We start from the raw sequence: 21,337 nt of genomic DNA, 5'->3' as shown, positions 1-21,337 counted from the left end.
TGACAACGCCATAATTAGTTATCAATTATATTACTAAATTTTTTAAAAAAAAAAAATATGACCTTATTAAATTAACGTTAAACTTACTTAAAATACAAAGTTAATAGAATTTTTTAAAATAATTTATTTATATAAAAGAATATTTAATTTTTTTTGTAGAAGATTGAAATATACGTAAGAAGTCACGTACCGACAGAATCATGAGCAATTATTAATTATTAATATTAAAAGTGAGGGACGAGGAAGAGTGATGGGATTGGAAGCTACGAACAAGTGTACATGTGTTGCTTTCTTTGTCTTATTTATTTTTAGTCCATATATAAATTTGAAAAATCTATACGGACACGTGCAACGTCCGTGTACATCTTATACAGAGACGTTTAATCGTTCACATAAATATTTATTATATCAAAATTATATATATATATATATATATAATTCTCAATTAATAATTCATCTATTTGAAGCTCGAGTTTTTTTTTTTTTTTTTTTTGTTTCTCTAAACTATGAGGTGAAGAGAGCTCGAACTTGAACCACTTTACAGAGAGAAAGTGGGTGAGACCACTTAGACCAAAACCAGGTCTCGAAGCTCGAGTTTTTTTGAATTCAAAATCTTGGACAAATCACTCATAGCTCGAGCTTTTATGGTATTGTGATGCTAATTTGTCTTTGAAAGATGGATTATGGAATTTTGACTAAAGGGAAACATATTTTATCGAAAATTTTACGTACAATACAATAAACACGAAAAAAGTAAAGCGAAATTCGGTTTCTTACTTCTCTTACTACAATCTATGTGGAATGTGATTCAAAAGTTCCCAAGCTTCCTTTTCTTATGACCAAGATATCAATATAGGGTATTCGAAAGCGTTTGACGAGCAACCAATGTGGTGTATATTAGCTCGTTCCAGGCGTCGGGTACTCCCGGTAGACACCAATGACTGCAATCTTGCCTTCTCGTAGAGACCTTCCTCTGACCAGTCACATTTTTGCCGTAAACGGAAGGGTGCCCATCTTTACGAAAATTAGTCAAACGTGAGACGTTTAGCAGAACTACCGGCACTTGAATTTCGTTGATGACTTCTTCCAAAATCTTCATCTTCAGAGGATAACTATCGAGAATGGCTCCGCGAGTTACAGGTTCAGTCTCACCATTGCATGTTCCACCAGAATCCCAGTCTCCGCCTCTGGTTTAAAAAAATGCAAGCGGATGAAAAATATTGTGTATTGGATACAAGCTAACGATTGATTACAGTCACTCCCATTATAGTATCTATATTCTGTGGTATTATTTGAATAACAATACTGTACCATATATTATGTGGTATTATTTGTATAGCAATACTGGTGTTAACAGCACGACTCAAATATCTTATATGATACAATTTGATTTATGGGAATCCAGGTGACAAATGAAACTGAGTACAGAAAAAGATACCTGAAATGAGCAGATGAGTACCCACGATAGAACACCAGCTTCTTTTGGCTGACATTTTCTTTGATCCACTTAGCCCAGGTCTCGATGGCTCTTCTATACGCTTTAACAGCATCAAAACGAGGATAGACGTAATCATCTTCTTTATAGTAGTTTTTCCTGTTATGTAACACACCAAATTTTATCCAAGCAATCAATTTTACCAATGGATCGATTATATTAAACAGTAAATTTACTCCAACCACAAAAATTACAAGTTCGATAAATGAAATGGAGAATCCATGCAAGAAAGTGAAATATAAATAGAATGTGGAACTTCTCATTCTCGAAAAGTTTCTGTCTTACATACCCTCTCGAAGTCTTTCCATGGGTCCACCAGTGCCCAGTATTAAACACAAGAATGTCAGCTCTCTTCCAACGTTTGGCAGTCTTGTCGATTCGGTCTATTGATAAAGTTGGATTTGAATTTCCTTGTCCATTGACACGAATTCCTTCCCGGACAAGGAAGTGTGAGCGCACAAATTCAACCGTACAATTGTAATCCTGCACAAGAACTTCAACCTTCACAATTCTTCTAACATTGCACCAAACTAGAAAGATTCATCTCCCATAGCCATTAGTAGAAAAACTTGTTTTTGGACAATTGGACTCTTTAAGAGCAAATTGAGCAGAAAAAAGCCACTCTTGCAACTACCTCAAATTTGAAAATATAATAGCCTCTTCCTTTTGTTATCTTGTAACCATGAACCTCGTACATTTTGTCCTTGTCGGGAAGCCCATCACGTAGCAGACAAAGGAGTGATTCGAACTGGTTCCGGTTCATAGAGTCTCCTACTAGCATTAGCCTCCGTCCATTCATTCTCACCAAGAAGTCTGTTGCATTGAATCTGTACAAAGAAGAACGCCGACCAAAGATGAAAACACAAATAAAAAGACGCTGAGAAGTTCTTGTGGAATCAAAAACAGATTATAACATTTTCCAAAACTTGACAATAGAAAGACTAATTGTGGCTACTAAATGTGTACGTGTGATTCAAAAATGAGGGTTGAGAGTTTTTAACCGCATGTGGAAACTCGTCAATTAAAGTGACCACCTTGAAAAAAATAAGTAGACTAAACAAACAGTATTCCAAGTTCCATATCCTGCATTTAACAATACTCTGGAAAGTCAAAGAAATATATTGCTCCACAGAAAACAATTTTGCAAGTCACAGGGCTATAATTTTTAAGGGTTATCAATCATGAGAAGATTCCAAAATCAATTTCGCGTTTTCTAAACAGAAATGGAAAAAAATGAAATTCACATAATCAAATGAATCTGTGGATCTAAATCTGCTTACATATGGGCCACCTAACAAGGGCAAAAAGATTGCTAAGATCTACAGACTGAAGGAATTTAAGTTCTGATTTAGTTTCACTTCGATGCTGTTGCCTTAGATTTGTGTGCTGAATTAAAAATTGAAAAACCATTTCAAGATGTGAGAATGGACGTGGGCTTTCGATGAACAAAGTTTTCAAGTAGGTTGTTAAGAATTAAAGGATTACGCCGAGTTAGTATTCTCGGAACAGCAAAATCACTTCCTCGGCAACAATGTGTTGATTCACCAACAACAATTACCAACAACCAAAATGTGATCCACCACCTTCCCTTCTCAACAAGATGAAATCATAAAATGTTATGTTTGGAATATATAAATAGAAAGCAAAATATTAACTCAAATTCCCAACACAAATTATTAGTGACCGACTGCATAAACTTGATATCATTAAACAAGATTTAATGCCACTTGTTTGACTACTTCCCTGCATTTCGACTGCTATTTAATTACGTTGGTGAACAAAATATATCTTACTTTATTATACGAGAAGATGCGCAGCGGTATTAATTTCCACAGTCAACAGATGAACAAAATTATGAAACAAGGAACAGCCCATGATACCGTTTCTAACGTGCAATCACAATACAGAGAAAGTTAAATAATAATCTCTCGAAGAAAATGTTTGTGAGACACTAAACCTCGGAAGATCACATTCATCAGGCTTCCATCTCCATTTTAGATACTCAGAATCAAGCCTTCCGTTGCTCTGGCAATCAAAAGCTTCATCAACATAAGGGCAAGACCCTGGCCTGTAAAGTGGATAATCTTCATCTTTGACCCATTTTCCCTTGTATATATCACAATTTTTCAAATGTTCCACCACTGCATTGCTAATGAATCGTTCACCTTCAGTGTTAGATTCAACGGTCTCCTCCGGATTAGAATTTGATGAAACGGGCACCGTTGTTTTCTCATTTGACAAAATGGGCTTTTCAGAATTTCCTTCTAAAACATCTTGAGATCGAGGTTCCTCTGAAATAACAGGCACTGTATTTTCCTGGCCAGTTTCACCATTAAAACCAGATTCTGACGAAGCTAGCACTGTAGTTGCTTCATTGCTTCCTTCTTCAAATCCAGAGTCGGAAATTCTGGAAGAAAATGGCGTGTTTTCATCGACAATGTCGTCAAGATTGGATCTTGATGAAATGGGTTGCTTTATTTCACCAAATTTCTCATGGAATGCAGTGGATCGAAGTGGAAGATGAAGGGAAGCAACAGGAGTTTGGGAGAGAACTTCTCCGTAAAGAGATGATCTGGATTCAAGGGCTCTTCTGCTGAAGACGAACAGACAGAGGAAAAGAAGAAGTAATAGCGAAACAAAGGAGAGTGCATAGCGGTTTCTTCTAAGAGGAAATGCAAAGGTGGAGGAAGTTGCCATTTGGGGAAGAAATCAAGAAAACCATCCTCGTAGCCTCTCAGCTCCTCTTCGTTTTTGTCGTTATTATATTAAATTTATTATTATTATTATTATTATTATTATTATTTATTTATTTATTTTGATAAATTTTATTTGAGTAAGTTTTTTGTGATACGATCTCAAAGAATAAATATTTTCAAAAAATGCTCAAACTACCTTTTATTATATTTTATTATGAAATTATTATACTCCACCATGAAAATAGTATCAGTGCTTGTAAAGAGCATTGAGCCTCTATCTTGTTATCTGACACAAAGCACGACTCTCTGTAGGGGACAACCTAGGCTCTGTTAAAGAGTTCTAAGTTAGCAAACTGATAGGTACCTTTTCGTGTGTTGTCTTGTGATTGATCATTTTGATCCCTCATCTCATCATGGAGAAGTTTGGGCTCTGAGTTGGGGATTGGAGCAAAAATAATATTAGAGTCTAGGTAAAAGTATTTCAAATATACAAAATTATGATTATTGTATAATTAAATGTTTGATGAGGATATTTTCTAAAAAATTATGGATACGAACCTAGGTTCGAGATTAAATATTTACATGATATATTCCAATATTTTGAAATATTTACAAGAATATCTAATTAAGGTAAGACATCAGGACTAAAGAGAAAAATATCATAATCATAAAGTAAACTTATGATTCAGAGTAATAGGTTCCTAGAAATAGTCTCGAATTCCTCTAAACTATCCCGAGATCTTATAAAGATCCAAAACAATACAAAATTATGGCAATAAGCTATATTATATACCATGTAAAATTAAAAAAAAATCCTTAAAAGACAAAAAAAAATTCTTGAAACATTAAAGGATATTGAAACAAGAATCCAAACCCTAGAACAACAACTCAGTTTTAGTAAGAGGATCTCGGAAAGAAGGTTGTCACTATCCTTGAGGAGTAAATCCTTATTACACCAAAGAGGGAAGGCCAAGATGGTACAAAAATATTTAACTAGCGATGAGAAAATGATTAATCTTATCAAAACTATCTCAGGAAATAAAATATTATGATGAGAACTATAGAAAAGATTGGTCTAGATGATCTATAAAATCTTGCGGAATTTTTTTCAAATCTAAATTTAATATATCTGAAAATGAATAATACTGGGTGAACAACCTTAAGTTAGTATAATACTAAAACCACCGAGAGAAAGTGTGGGATCCAACGATACAAACATAGGAGGACCCAAAATTATTTACAGGTTGGTGGAAAAGCACACCCAGCAGGAACAAGTTCAATGAGAAATCAAATTTCCTTACACCAAACAATATGTGAAGTTTGTTTTATAATGGATACATTTTTATGGGATTATGCTTAATATTGATCAATTGGACTTCAAAAACAGAGAAGATCTCATAGATGATTAGACATCGGCTATGAGAGTCGCAGTAGGAATACTTGATCTCAACAAAGAATGATTCATTAAACTTTTAGAAATGAGTCGTTTGAGATTAGTTAAAATTACTTGGGACATGACTTCGGTAGAAACCAAAGATTCAGTCAGAGCTAGAGAATTTCTTAGTGGGATAGCCAGAAGAATTGCTATCTTATTTAAAGCACAATTTATCGGGGCATATTATTTCAACAGTCAAGATACAGACAAAAGAAAGAAATATACTCAAGCTTTGTATAACTTAAATTGCATGACATATTTTTAGTGGATGAATATATTATATTATTCATTAAATATAGATGAAATTCAAGGGGGTCGAAGAAAATATAGTAATGCGAATTTTTTTCCGCTAAAATGCAGAGTCTTGGAGAGAAATGCTAATATGATAATATGACACTAGTAATCCAAATATTCAAGCCAGATGAGCCTCTTTTCTTAAAAGAAAATTGACAGAACGATGTCATATGATAGAATTACAAAAGAATTACAATCGATAACGTACTCTTTTATGTTGTAAAGAAAATGATCTTCCAACGATCATTGGAAGTAAGCAACAAAGGCAAAAAAAAAAAGCTTTAGATCTCATCCTTATGCTAGAAGTGGAAGAAATAGAAATAGTTCTTGGGAACCAAGAACAGTATGGTTTAGACAAAAAGTGAGATCTGAAAAATCTGAGCAAAGAAGTGGATTTTCAAGAATTAGAATGTCATTCCAAGCATCGAACTCATCTCAAAGCACAAGACTAACACCTACAGAGAAAACTTCTAGAAGAGTTCACACCCAAACTAATGAAAGTTTTAAAGATTACAACTGCTGGACTGTGGAGCAAGAGGTCACATTTCGACCAACTATCTAGAAAATGATATGAAGGGAATAAAACGCTTCGAACCAACTATGGATATTGAAAAAACAGTTTGTTACCAAGATCTTGTTCAATTATACTAATTTGAGGACATTGCCTCAGACGAAAGTATACATGAAGAAAAAAGTCTTGAGTCGGGAAGAAAATGATGGAATAAAATCAAAATCTGACTGAAGACAGAGTGTTCCGACATAAAACACATGAAGATTTGTGTGGTTTCTTTAACAGAAAACTATATCTAATAACATAGTCCAAAAGATCAAAAAGAAAATCATAGTCCTCAGAGATATCAAGGATTTTCTGCGGGATGGATAGAAAAGTTTTTAAAAAAATTTGACCTAAGAAACAAAAAGCATCATCTAATCTATAAAGTTTTCAGAAGAGAAATGACAATCCCAATAGAGCTTACAAAAAATCAAATGAAGATGCATTTAATTAATTATGAAGAAATAAAGGATGAATTACAAAAACTAAAGATAGAAGTTGCACGAACTATGTCCTGGGTTCACATCGGTGCAATCCAGATTATGATAAAAACTACTTTTAAATAAAGTATATATTCACCCATTGACATTGCTAAATGCGATAAACGAATGAGTAATATTAAAGATTCAATACTAGGAACTACCTCAATGAATCTTTGTGCTGGGAAAACTATAAGAGTAATTTATCCAAAAATTATATACAACTTTGCAGATCGAGATTTTACTCGAGTTTTGACGTTGCATCAAAACTTCAAAGAGAAAATGCTAATGAAAGAATGTAATAGACCATATTCTGTTATCTATCAAATTTCATTTATCTAATACACAACATTCATAATTGTTTATTAGAAATGAGGTTACAGAAATTTCAGCGATATTCGAAAAATTTCTCAAGCAATTTATCCAGAAAAAACGAGTTTTTAATATAGGAAACTAATATACAGATCCAAGGCAAACCAATTCTAAATAGAAATCAAAGTTTTAGCATGGAACTAAAGAGACTATCTTTTCCAGAGAGATACGATCAGAAGTCACATGTGGGGAACAATACATGTACAAGAAATTCAACTGGTAACAAAAATTTTGTCAACAATAGAAAAGCTTAGATGTCCAGAATGATGGAAGGAAGTTGAAATAGTATTCGATATTATAAGATAAAGAAATCAAATTTTTTGTAATACCATATACGATTTGGAACAACCTATAATAGAAACTTACCAAAGAATGATAAATATAAATGGATTGAAAGTTCATATTAAAGGAATTCCAAAAAAAACTAAATCAATTGGTTCTTGGACTAGATTTTTTCAAGGAATACAAACCTTGGAATGAACTAGAAATTGTAATGGCATTTATGGCAGAAGATCGGATGTGAAAAATCCAATGACCATAGAGATATTCTCAATATACACCTAGAAGGGATGTTATGCGAACAAAATAAGACAGAATACTTTGTTGCTTATATTAATTCAGAAGCTGGAATATGCATAGCAAAACAGGGAGTCTTTCCAAAGAATTGGAAGAAGAATTACCTTAGATAATTGGACGAGATTTCTCAAATCGAATCTTAATCTTACGTAAAGAGATTAAGAAGGCCGAAATCATAATCGGAGGTGTGGGACAAACACATTGGTACAAAGTAAAAACACAACCGATTTATTTTCGTAACACATGAGCTGAAATATTGTTAGGAAACGATTTCCTACAAATGTTCAAATCATATACAAAAAAATGAGACTAAAATATTATTGTTTACAATACCATGTGATCTCAAAGTCATAGTTCAGAGACTAATGGAGGTATTTTATAGAAAATTGTCGATCTAGTTTCGCAGCAAGCATGGTGATGAAAGAAAACTTCTAAACCAAAAAATGAAAGGTTTTAGATTGTTTAGATAAACAATGCTCCAATTAAGAGCAAATCAAAACCTCCAACCAGAAGAAATAGAATTCCTCAAAATATCTCTACACCAGACGAATATAGAGTATGTATAAAAAATGTTCCTAGAAGATGTCAAGAAAATGATTAAAGAGAACTACAATGAAAATCCTTTAGTATGGTGGAAAGAAACCAACTCCAAGTTAGCCTTAAAATTAAGGAAGACGAGAAAAATGAGTTTGTCAAATGTAAGCTTATCCCATGAACATAAATGATCAAAATGAAATGCAGATTATTGTCATTAATGAACATTTAAACTTTGGTTTAACAAAAGCATGGATATCACCATACAATCGTCTAGGTTTTCTGGTAAGAAATTATGATGAAATCAAAAGAAACATACTCGGATTAGTTGTTAATTATCAAGAGATTAATAAAATTTTGAATTTTGATGGGTATTTTATACCTATCAGATATCATCTGATTTGTTGTATACGTGATATCAAGATGTTCTTTAAATTTAATTATAAGCTTGTATTCTGTCAGATTCAGATGAAGAAAGAAAGCAAGAATTTACAGCTTTCTCTACAGCACTAGGTCATTATATTTGAGAAGTATTATTAATGAGATTGGCTAATACACCCCATATATTCCAAAGAAATATGGATAATATATTTAAACATTATTTAAAATTTATGTTTGTTTATATTGATGATGTTTTAATATCATCTAAAAATATGGATGAACATATTAAACATTTAGAGGTAAAAAAAGACTAGTCTTATCTGAAAAAATATAGTCATTGCAACAAGAAATATTGAATTCATCATAATAGAAATTGACGAGTCAGGAATAACTCTGCCATAACACATTGTGCAAAAAGTGCAGAATTTTCTAGATAAACTTGAAAACAAAAAACGACTACATAGTTTCTTATGATTAGTAAATTTGCTGGAATTTTCATTAAGAACTTAAAAAAACATAGGAAAATATTCAATCCATTATTAAAAATTATGTAAGATTCATATGTATAGAAGAACACATGAAGAGACTTAGCCAACTAAAAGATATTTGTATAGATCTCCCAAAAATGGCTATTTCACAAGAAGAAGATGATTTGATATTACACACAGATGTCATTGATCACTGGTGGACAACAGTTCACTAGAGAGAGAAAAACCATGCAAATATTCCAATGAATTATTCTTAGATGCAGAAACCGTAAGATGACATATTAACAAAAATGAATTATATGTGGTAAAAAGGGTTTTTAAGAAATGATCATTATTTTTACTTGCTAAGAAATTCACTTTGAATGTTGATAATAGACAGGTAAAAGATTTCTTGAAAAATAGAATCTAAACCCGAGAATGCGAAATTATTAAGATGACAAGATTTATGAAAAAATTGTAATTTTGATATTACTATTATTAAATCTCATTAAAATATTTTTACAGACAATGGTGATGTTGATGCAATCATGAAAATGCATAGGCATTTGAGAGACACCTTGAAATGCTGCAAAACGAGTTCAACAAGCTTGCCTTTAATTGCAAAAATTACATGTGGGCTACAACAAGCTGATAAAAGTAATATCTCTGATCGAATTACAGGTTACTTGCAGGCTTATAATCAGTTATGATCTATAATACAAAAAGCTATCTTCGAGGTTATTTAGAAACCACTGTCTTCTCAAAAAGAGAGTTTTCGAGTACATGACTCTATATCTGTAGCAGGGGATTCAAGTACCCATATCCCAAGTAGTAATTCGGGATCATCCTTAGATGAGTTGGCTCAAGCAAAAATTGAAACTCCGGATCCTTATCTCAAGCCTTCATGTCAACCCTTCACATCGAAGATAGAAAAGAGATATCAACCTTAGACCTCAAATTGACAAGGGGAAATGTAAAGTTGGTAATAACAAACTTAGAGTTTCTCTATTTTAGGTATATCAACATATCTGAGAAAAATTGCAAGAAAAATTAGTATCAATCTAGCCACATAGATGATATATCAGGAAAATATATTATGATATGGATGAAACCAAATTTTTATCCTAAAGAAGTTAAAACATGGTATAAATTTGGGCTCTTGCCTCGGTTTATACTACATCACCCAGCTTCCCATATATTTCAGCACTACCTAAGTAGATCCAGGAAGTTGTTCACAAAACATGGGCAGACAATGATTATTTGTCGGGGGATATATTCTAGAACTATATTTTTTCAGTACAACATCAGAACCAGCCGAAAATGGCCCACACGAAGCCTTTCATTTTATTAAGACAATGAGACTAGACATGAAAATTTTCAAGTTCATCAAAAATCCGACATAAATTGAAACACCCCTCGTTTTATCACTCAATGAAGATGACATATCCACTCGACGAGCATGAGAATTATGACCAAGTGGTGAGAGACCACACAAAAAACAATTTTCTTGGAGACCTTAAAAGCAGAAGATTCTCTGACATAAATTAAAAAAAAAGCAAGTAGGGATGACAATTTTCCCCGCGGGGAGAACCCGAAACGGGACGGGTTCGGGAGAAAGTTAATGGGTTTGTAATATATATATATATATTTTTTTTTGATGCTAACGAGTTTTATCTTTTATTTATATTCGAACTACGGATTTTTTTTTTAGAATATTGAATTATGGATTATTAATGGTATGTAAGTTTTATGTATGTCATTGAATTTTTGTATCAATACTTTTTAAGTCAAATTAAAAAAATTTGTGTCAATTCACTAAATACTTAAAGTTTTATAATAAAAAAAATTCAAGCAGGGACGGGGATAGGGGCGGGGATCCCCATCCCCGTGGGGTCGGGGATGGGGATTCCCCGATTTGGTAGAATCGGGGATGGGGCCAGAGATGGGAGATGGGATATAAATCGGGGTCGGGGATGGGGATGGCAAATCCGCCCTCGCCCCCGCTCCCGCCCATTGCCATCCCTAAAAGCAAGTGAGATGTGACTAACCACCACAAAAAACTGATTCACTTATTAATGAAATATTGGACAATTAGCTAGTGAAAGAATAAACCACTCAAACACCCACTACAAGACATTGTCAGCACCAACTGACAAAGAATAATTCAAAATTTATTACAAGTTTTGGAGTCTGAATTTCATATCTAGAGAGACTTCTATAAATACAAGGCATGAGGAAGTTGAATTCATCGACCATTTTTTCAATTTTATTTCAAATAAATTTGTAATATTTGTCTTTCTAGTTGATGTGTATTGTATTTCCAACTACAATAGGTAGCTAAACAAGTTTTTCTCTTTTATAAGAGGTTACTACATAATAATATTATATATATTTGAATAAAAGAACTAAGCTTATTCCCCTTTCATATATTATTTTCAAAATTAAACTTATTTAATGTATATCGTGAAGTAGGAAACTATACATAGATGTGCTAAGTGTTGTTGCAGGAATCTACTTCAGGAACCATCTTCTGTGACTACGTGGTTATGGTGTGTGACACTCTGTAAAATTCGGTGGATACGACCTAACGACATTCCGGTCAAAAAAGTAAAATGTTTAATTTATGATATAAAAGCATGATAAGTCATAAAAATATCTATGACATATAGGCTGAAAACTATGTCTAGTCTTATGTCTTAAGTAATCCCGATAAGTGTAAAAATATCACGTAAGTAAAACGAGAATAAATAATAAATAAAAAAAATTATACACTATCACGGTAGATGAGATCCTACCTATGTGGGCACTACCCTCACTTCATTTCAATGGGTAAGATCTTGCCACACATACAATTTCAAAAAAAAAAGTGAGTCCTATATATATATGGACAAATCTTGACCATCTATCCTATCATGGGGTAATGCCCACATGAGTAGGATGAAATAAATCCACCGTCACCCTGGAAAAAAACTAAATTGTCAATTGTGTAAACATCAAGTACAGGTATTATCCCTACAATGACATTTGTAATATGGATTCTAGAAGCAATGATCATATTTTTCAATTCAAAATATTTGAAAAAGTCACCAAAATTAATTAATTAATAATTATATATATCTGAACTAAATAGTGTTCGTATTCAACATTGGTAACTCCACTTTAGCCTTGAAGCAACCCCTTCTTCTACAGGCGTAGGATCCTCCGTTTCCCCCAATTCCGAACCAGACCTCTTCTCTTCAAACTCAAACCCTAGCAAAGAATCTGAAGAAACCCATTATAAGATCGGTAGAGAAAAAGGGATGGCGTACGTGGATCACGCGTTCTCGATTTCGGATGAGGACATAATGATGGGAACCTCGTACACTGTGAATAACAAGCCGCCGATCAAGGAGATAGCGCTTGCTGTTTCTCTCCTCGTTTTCGGGGCCTTAGGCATTGTCCTCGGGGTAGTAATGGCTGTCAACGAAGTTGGAGGCGACCGAGCCCACGGTAAATTTTTTCTTGAGGTTCCCCATCTTGCAATTCTGTCACTTTGTGTTTATTTTTTGGACTTGATTTGTTTTCTGTTGGAGTTGTTATACGAATATTTTCGAGGGTTTTGGATCAGTTGGTTCCTACAGTAGCTAATTAATTGGTGTTTAGTGAGTTAATAATCTTGATTCTTGAATTATTCGTAATTCGTAATATCTGGTATTTGCCAAATCAAGTAATTGTTGTCAAGATGCCATTCAGGTTTAAAAAAATATAGTGATACTAAAATAACTATGGAATTGTTATAAATGATTTGAATAAATGAGAAATCTGCTATACTTTATTTCTAAAGTAGAACACAATAAAGAAAAAAAGTACATTTAGTCTTCCAATTATCAGATGATTGATTTATGTTCGTAAAAAAATCGATTAGACAATTGCTAGAAAAGAACACTATGATTTCCACCTTAAATTTCATCTAAGATTGGCCATCCTTACATTCAAGGTGTTGAAGATTCCTTGGCCCTTTGCTGCAGTGCCTTGAACTTTTGAGGCCAAGATGTGCGAAATTGAAGGACAGATGTGCTTGCAGTCATAATGTTCAAGCTACCCCACACCTTAAATCTTGGGAACTCGTAGTGGGGTTATTAAAACTATGTATAATACTGTGAAATGATTACAAATACTAGAAGTTGTCACCATGTGAACCTTGTACTATTAGGCATGACTTTATAGTTTGGCTCAATTGATTGACTTCCTGCTCAATGTAGAAGTATGCCCCAAGAATATTTTTTCCCCAAACTAAGATTTAAAGGGTGAAAAAAGGGTATTGAACAAATATGAGAGGCTTAGATTGTTGGGCATTAAGCTCTCTAATGAAGTGAATAATCTTGTTCCTGTCCATGACCTTATAAATTTCAAGATTTTTCCTATAATTTGAATTAATATACCTGGTTCTTCTATGTAATGGAGAATACTGAATCCATGAAAACTTTTGTGCTCTATCCTTTGTAGTAATGTTTACTTCCTCCTTGTCATTGTTGTATGTACCTTTTTGCTGTCTTCTATTGGTTTGTGTGAACTAACATTGGTCTTAGTCCAAACGGCCTTATAGATGTTTAAGGTAACAAGGCATGCACTTGGGCGCACAGGAGGTGCGGGCTCGACGTCCAAGTGCATGCCAAGGTGCTGTTTGAGAATTAAACATATGCTTTGAACGTAAAATTAGTGAAACCAAGGTAAAATGTAATGTGTTATATGTTTATATGTACTTGCCACCAAGGTAAAATGTAATGTAGTATTTGTTTTTATGTACTCGCCAACATATTTGTATTTGTCATGTTGTTCCTCTATGGATTGTCAAAGAAATATAGTGCGATAAAGTTTTCTATTTACGTCTAGATTTTAGTTACAATATTATGCTTTAGTGCCCTTTGTTGCAATGAGGTGCACATCTTTACTCTTTACTGATCTTTCTTTTGCTGCATATGGCGCTTCCATGTCGATGTTTGCAATATTCTAATACTTGTTTGCAGGGCTATTTTTCGCTCTACTGGGTGGTATTCTTTTCATCCCTGGATTCTACTACACACGGATTGCCTACTATGCTTACAAGGGCTACAAAGGTTTTTCATTTGCCAACATTCCTGCTGTCTAGAGATGGTGGTGGACAGTCTTTTGGCTTTCCTCAAAAGCTCAACTGTGATTTTCTTTGTTTCTTTAATGTTCGTCGATGTGTTTGTAAATAAATAGCAGTGGACATTATCTACACGTTCGAGTAACTTGTTTCCTTTTAAACTGAATACCAAGAATCATTTTTTTTTTCTCAAGAAACTGAGTCATAACCTCAAAATGAGGATAACACCATGGCAAAATGTAGAAACACAGACTAGATTGGCTCATCGAACAGCAACGAGGGACCTTACCTGTAGTGTAATTAACAAGAGGCCAAGTGAGAATTTTGTTACATTAAAAGAATTTTCTGTGTGTGTACATTTAATATGTTTGTGAGAAACATTATTTAATTAAACAAATAATCTTGCAAAAAGATTTAATTTTAGAGGTTTTATTAGAATAATGGGTTATGTTTCATCTAATTATTTTGGTCGATAAATTTGTTAATATGTTAAAATGGTTTCTGCCGAAGTGCACAAATATTATAATACTTGGTTAATATTGTGCACACATTAAATTAATTTTTTATCTACTTTATATGAAATATAAAGATATTAGAATAATTTGTATTTACAGTTGAGTTTTGAAGTTCTACTTTATTATTATTTTTTTCAAATCATTAATTTATTTAAAAAATAATGGTATTAGATAGACCATTATCTCTCAAAGTAGGAGAGAAATTATATGCATACATGTAATTAGATATAGGAAAATATACACAAATTTCATATAAACTACATATTCGATACATATATCTATTTTTAAAAAAATATTTTTCAGTGTGTCGCAAATTAATACTATTAGAGTGCCATACATTACATGTCATATATATTTACATATATAACATTTAACTCGATATTAGCTAATATTTATTTCACTAATCTTCCTAACAAATAACCACGACATTAATCCCCATAATAGAACTTTGCATGGTAACCAAAAAGTGTGAAACATTTGAAAACACAGAAACCCATATTTCTTTTATAAGCTTGTACATGTAACACAATAATTAAAAAATAACCTTTTTTTAGTTGAGAGAGAGTTTTTGTCAGAAACTTATAATTGAGTTTCGACCCCAAAATTTCGTTCTAAATTTGAGATGTTAATACCTTGTAGACTATAAATCATAGTGTGTGTGTGTGTGTGTGTGTGTGTGTGTATATATATGTGTGTGTGTGTGTGTGTGTGTGGAAAAGGCATAAAAACAGCCAAATGCCGCACCTCTAATTAAATGACAATAAACTTCATAAATGACAATAATTTTACATACTACAATTCTATTACATTGTAGCCTATCACATCTCTTTTCTGTATTAACTGAAAGCATATTACATAAAGCTTCGAAAGGGACAGTGTAAAGTTGCCTGCAGATATTTGCCAAAACTCTATAGATGTGCATAGATCAGCCCGTAAAATTAATTCAAGAAAAATGTTCTAAGAAAATTATGATTCAATACTTTCCCTGATTCGAGCAGCTAACCGTTTCAAAATTTGCTCGTCGCAACAAGTGTCCTTTTCTGTAATTTGTGACGTGAAATCCATGGCGTCTTTGTACTTTTTAGCCTTACAATAACCATCAACAGCAGTGTTATATGTTAGTTCATTTGGTCTGCAGTTATGCTTGATCATATAACTGATCATTTCATTCACTTCGACAAAAAACCCACGAGCAGAGAATCCAGCAATGAATGTATTAAAGGTGATAATACAGGGCCGAATCCCTCTATTTGTCATCTCTGTAAAAGTCCTCATCGCCTCCTGCATGAGCCCTTGCCTACAAAACCCTTTAATGACAGTGTTATACGACACGAGATCTGGCTTCCCACCAGATTCTTTAAGTCCATTGAGGACTTCTTGTGCTCTCCAACAGTCACCAGCCCTGGCGTACAAATCCATCAAGCTGTTATAGGTAACCAGATCCGGCTCCAGCCCATTTTCTTGAATGAGATGAAGTATATTGTGAGCTCGTTCATACATCTGGTTCCGAGCAAAAATGGAAAGCATGGAATTGAAGAGCACCAAATCGGGTTTGTACCCATTTTTCAAGAATTCTTGAAATGCTCTCTCCATGCCTGAGAGTGATCTAGACTTAAAATTTGTGATAATCAGAGTTCTCAAAAGCATCCAGCTGGGAAATATACGACCATCATAAATCTCTTTAGCAATCTTTTCGATTCCCCTCACATTTCCTCCTTTTGAGTAGCAATGGAGCATCAATGAATATGAGGTTCCGTTGGGCTTGAAACTCTTCTTTCTCAGGTCTAGAAGGACGGACTCAGCAGCCCTCCAATCTCCTCTGCGAGCCAATGCATTTAGAAGTGCATTATAAGTGGAGATGCATGGAGTATATCCCACTTTAATCATCTCATTGTACATTTTTCCGGCATTCATTTCTGATCCACACCTACCATATGCACTTATCAGAGTATTAAAAGTATCTCGATCTGGCTCAAAGCCACAACTCTTCATCTCTTGGAAAACACGATTAACATAGGTGTGCATCCCTCTGTAGCCACACAAAGCAAGAAGGGTGTTCCAAGTGACACGATTTGGTGTACAACCATTGGATTTCATACTGCTTACTATTTCCATCATCTCTTCAGTTCGTGACTTCTTACCGAGCATCCCAAGGATAGAATTATAAGTACACACATTAGGGACACAGCCAGATTCCTTCATTAATTTGAACAAACTCAATGCTCTGTCCTCCTTTCCAGCTTTTCCATATGCATCAATCAAAGTAGTATAAGTCACAACATTTGGCATTATACCCCTTTGTGTCATGGTGCTGATTAAAGCTGCTCCTTCCTCGTGAAAGCCTGCCCTTACATGTGCAGCCACAAGTTCATTATAAGTAACCGAGTCGGGAGGGCAATTATTCTCCTCCATTTCTTTAAAAACATTCAAAGCCTCATTGTAAATTCCAGCCTTCCCAAATGCTTGAAGCAAAGCATTATAGGTAACGGTACCCGGGACATAACCATTTAACTTTAGATCATCAAAGAATGTCTTGGCTTCCTCCAACAACCCTTCTCTCCCACATGCAGATATCACAGTACTACAAGTGAACTCATCGAATTCAAGCCCCACTCTCTTTATCTCATCCAAAAGCTCTAAAATTTTATCCCAAGATTGCCCTTTTTTCCCATAAACATCCAACATCACATTGTAAGTAACAAGTGTTGGACAAGATCCTATATCCTTCATAATACCAAATAGAGCTATCGCCTTCTCATACTTCGAACTACGTGAATACGCATGTAAAATAGTCGTCCATGCCCGAACATCTAGCCTAAAATCTCCTGATGGAATCACGTCAAACAAATTCGAAGTAACCAAATGTCGAGACTCCCTGCCAAGAATCTTAACCATCAATTCAATAACTTGATCATCTAATAAATCATCATCACTCGCATCCAAATTAAGCACAACCCATTCAAACAACATAATCGCCTTCTCACTATGACCAGAAAGGTCCAACCCTTTGAGTAAACTAATCAAATCAACATCTTGAAGCAGCTCGAACTTCACAGAATCAAAGAAACAACGCAAACTTGAAACGGGCTGTTGCAAGATTGATTCAAGCATGAACTTACACTTCAAAGGAAGAAAATCCAGCGACCCATCATCTATCAGACTATTTGCACCGAGTATAGGGATTGCAACCGAACCACCCTCATCTTTCTTGAACCGGGCAGGCAAAGAATCTTGATTATGAGAGAGAATTACATGGGATTGAGTCGATGAATATTTAACCGGAGAAGAAATGTGAAGAAGGTGCTGGAGGAGGGAATCAAATGGAAAGGAGTGTGAGTGCGTGGATGATTGTTGAGGATTTTGTTGTGGTAACAAAGGAGGGAGGGGGAGCGTGGAAGTGTTGAATCTGAGGAGCGGAGGACTTGGCTGTGAAATTGGTTTTGTGGGTTGGATTGTTAAAGCGGGTCTGTTGGGGAAAAGGCTGGTTCCTTCCATTGCTGAACACTGTGAATTGTGTGTTTGCTGGTGGGTTTACATAGCAAGAATGGAGGGTTTCAACTGTTTCTGTAAAGGCTAAGTGCAAAATGGATTATTCTACGGTGGTGTTTCGTCGTTCACAATACCCACCATCCATTTCTTTTCTTCTCATCTTATTCAAAACTAGCGCAACCGCTAATTTGATTTAGTTATAAAAACAAATGAAAGCAATTTGTACGTGTAAAAGCCTAAAAATCCTTACTTGAAAGTTTGCGGAAAAATTAAAATATTTTTTTTTTAAACTAAATGAAATATTCAGTTCATAAAATAAACTGTTAAATAATGTATCATGTTTAAAAATAGGAGCGGAAGAAATTAATGTTGTAAAAATAACTGTAAAAATTTTATCCAACGGTAGATAAAAATGTTTGAGCGATAACAATAATAAATGCTGAAAAGTGAGGTCCTCGGGTCCCACTACTGCCGACTCGAGCTGGTTCACTGATCTCCGCCCTCGGTCCCGGCATCAACAGTACCTACATCAATCAAATCTAGTGAGTCTAAAGACTCAACATGCATATATAGTAAATAACAAGTAAATAAATAATAAAGTCGCATGCAAGTGAAAGTATCCTGTAATGAGGTGTAACGTAAAATATCATTTCAATGGTAATTATAGTACGTGCATAACTGAACTGAAAATATCATAGTGAAAATGTTTGCTCCTTAGAGCCCTGTAATGAAATAACTAGTAATAATTTTCTGGTGAGATTATGGTCTACGCAAGTGGTCCCTGAACTGAGCTGAACTGAACTGACCTGACCGGTAACTGACGACCGGGCCGGTAACTGGCGACCGGACTTAAGCATGATAGTAAAGTGACCACAAGCAATATCGCATAAATCTCAAAATGAATATTTGCACGTAATATAATTAACTAACATAATTAAATATGAACAATCTCGATCTTCTTGCAATAAAATCATGTACTTGCGATATTTAAAAATACATATATGGCTTGATTGAAGAGTGAAAGAAGATATAAACATGCCTTGGTTTGTTTTGACAGAAAACAAACGAAATACGACGCGGCGCGGCGGAGACGGAGTGCTCTTCACGTTCTTACGTTTTCTCTCTTAGTTCCTTTAAACCAAGCATGCACCATAATTATTATAGTAGCGTAAAAATCGTAAACGTGATGCATGAACATTTAAAAATATCATGATTTGTGCTCAGGGCGCTGCTAGGACCAAAATCTCACTCCGGGTGCAAAATGACCATTTTGTCCCTATAAACTCAAAAATTGTCGTTTTCACCCTGGACCTCTAAAATTTACCCGAAGCTTACCCAACTCCTTAAAATGTCCCAAAAATTTTTTTTTTAAAGTAATCCTAGACGTAAACTCGAGCCAAATTCACAACTTAACCGATTCGTTTTAAAACTTGAACCGGAGTCCCGGTTTTAAACCGAACCAACTCGAAACTCTACTAAATTCTTCCTTAATTTCTACCATATCTTAAACATATTAAAATGTTCCTAAAACCATGACACTTGCCCCCTAACACACGGCTAATCAATTCCAGAATTTTACTAACTTCTCGGTCCTATCCCATTTGTCCACCTCATGCACTTCCCTTGCCCAAAACTCACGCCTATACCCTCAAACCAACTCACCAATCACGAGCCCACACACCAGGGACTTAGATCAGAACCTAAGGTACACCACCGACTCAAACCTCCGCTCCCATGCACGCCCCTACACCACCAGCTTACCCGCTAGAAGTCCATCACCTAACCCGTGTTCCCTTGCATCCACTTCACGTGTGCTGCTTCAAGGATCGAACCAGCAGTGTTAGGGTCCTCCAAGGACGTGGATCAGACCCACCAGAAGTAGATCCACCGCTTGGCTCACCATAGCACCGATGGTTCTCCCCCTTACCCTCAATACCAGCAAACCCGAACCCCCACATCGATTCATCCCTTCGCCCCTACCACTCACAGCAACCAACGTCCTGTGTTGCCTTCAGGATCACCCTCGATACCTTTAACAATCTCTTAACAACCCTAGGTTGAAGCCCCNTCATCATACATACAAATCAGATATATGCTACGTGAATGATGCAGCAAAGGTGATACGAAGCGTGCCTTGCGAGTTCGAAGATCAAGAACGATGCGAGAAAACCTGGATGAAGTTTTTCCTAAGCAAAACAATGGAAAGCCGAGGCCTTCGGCTGATGTTTTCTGAAACCGAGGGCAGGGAGTGATGAATGAGGGTGTCGGCTGATAGGAGGATTAGGTTTAGGTTAAATGAGGTTTAGGTAGATAATTAAATAGATAACAATTAGATAATGGGCCAAAATTTACCATTTAAAAGTTTTAAAAGTCTTTTAAGCCCAACAAGCTTAAAAGTAGGCCCATTAAGTCCAAATGCACTCCTGAAGAATATTTCGTGTTTGAAAGATTTTGAAAATATTAGACGAACCATTAAAAAGTTCCCCGATTCGATAAAATTATCGTACCGCTAAAAATTAAAATCCTACGGGTCAAAATATCCAAAAATTCCCATTTTTGAAAATTACACTTAAAACGCATTAAATTAATTTATAAAAATAAATCATGTAATAAAATAATTTTCCTGAAAATTCTCGGGTCTCTGTTCCTCGTTCGATCGTAAAATGCATCTAGAAACCCTAATGCATGAACTTTAAAATAAATCATGAATTAAATCATATCATGCATGAATTATGCCTAAAATGCATAAAAATAATTAAACATAAATTAATGAAATAAACATGCATTTTATGCTTTAAAACAATTCTATAAAATGCCAAAGAAGTTTAATAACTTGCATGCATGCCAACTTTTAAATTATATTTACTAACATGCTAAATTACCACTTCTTAAATAAGTCTTTATTAACTTATCTCAATACTCCATCTCCAGTCCGACCTCACTT

General features: G+C 34.6%; 3 protein-coding genes across 3 annotated transcripts; 1 reads left to right on the top strand and 2 right to left on the bottom strand.

Annotated features, from left to right (window-relative positions):
• Positions 1-673: 673 nt before the first annotated feature.
• Positions 674-4,248, bottom strand: LOC140956374 (protein trichome birefringence-like 5). Its single transcript, XM_073413099.1, has 5 exons — positions 3,453-4,248; positions 2,130-2,322; positions 1,785-1,978; positions 1,439-1,594; positions 674-1,187 (listed from the first exon to the last, which is right to left on the bottom strand). The coding sequence occupies exons 1-5, from the start codon at positions 4,190-4,192 to the stop codon at positions 848-850; spliced, it is 1,623 nt and encodes a 540-aa protein (XP_073269200.1). The 5' UTR covers positions 4,193-4,248; the 3' UTR covers positions 674-847.
• An 8,177-nt stretch (positions 4,249-12,425) lies between these two features.
• LOC140991042 (uncharacterized) lies at positions 12,426-14,578 on the top strand. The gene is made up of 2 exons (XM_073460948.1): positions 12,426-12,771; positions 14,289-14,578. Exons 1-2 carry the CDS (start codon positions 12,582-12,584, stop codon positions 14,408-14,410), a joined length of 312 nt encoding a protein of 103 aa, XP_073317049.1. The 5' UTR covers positions 12,426-12,581; the 3' UTR covers positions 14,411-14,578.
• A 1,073-nt stretch (positions 14,579-15,651) lies between these two features.
• LOC140991618 (uncharacterized) lies at positions 15,652-18,573 on the bottom strand. Its single transcript, XM_073461693.1, has one exon. It carries the CDS (start codon positions 18,397-18,399, stop codon positions 15,871-15,873), a length of 2,529 nt encoding a protein of 842 aa, XP_073317794.1. The 5' UTR covers positions 18,400-18,573; the 3' UTR covers positions 15,652-15,870.
• Between the last annotated feature and the right edge of the window lie 2,764 nt (positions 18,574-21,337).

The sequence above is a fragment of the Primulina huaijiensis genome, chromosome 13 (assembly GCF_012295235.1).
Source record: "Primulina huaijiensis isolate GDHJ02 chromosome 13, ASM1229523v2, whole genome shotgun sequence".
Lineage (NCBI taxonomy): Eukaryota > Viridiplantae > Streptophyta > Magnoliopsida > Lamiales > Gesneriaceae > Primulina > Primulina huaijiensis.
This window is presented reverse-complemented; position numbering and strand designations above follow the sequence as displayed.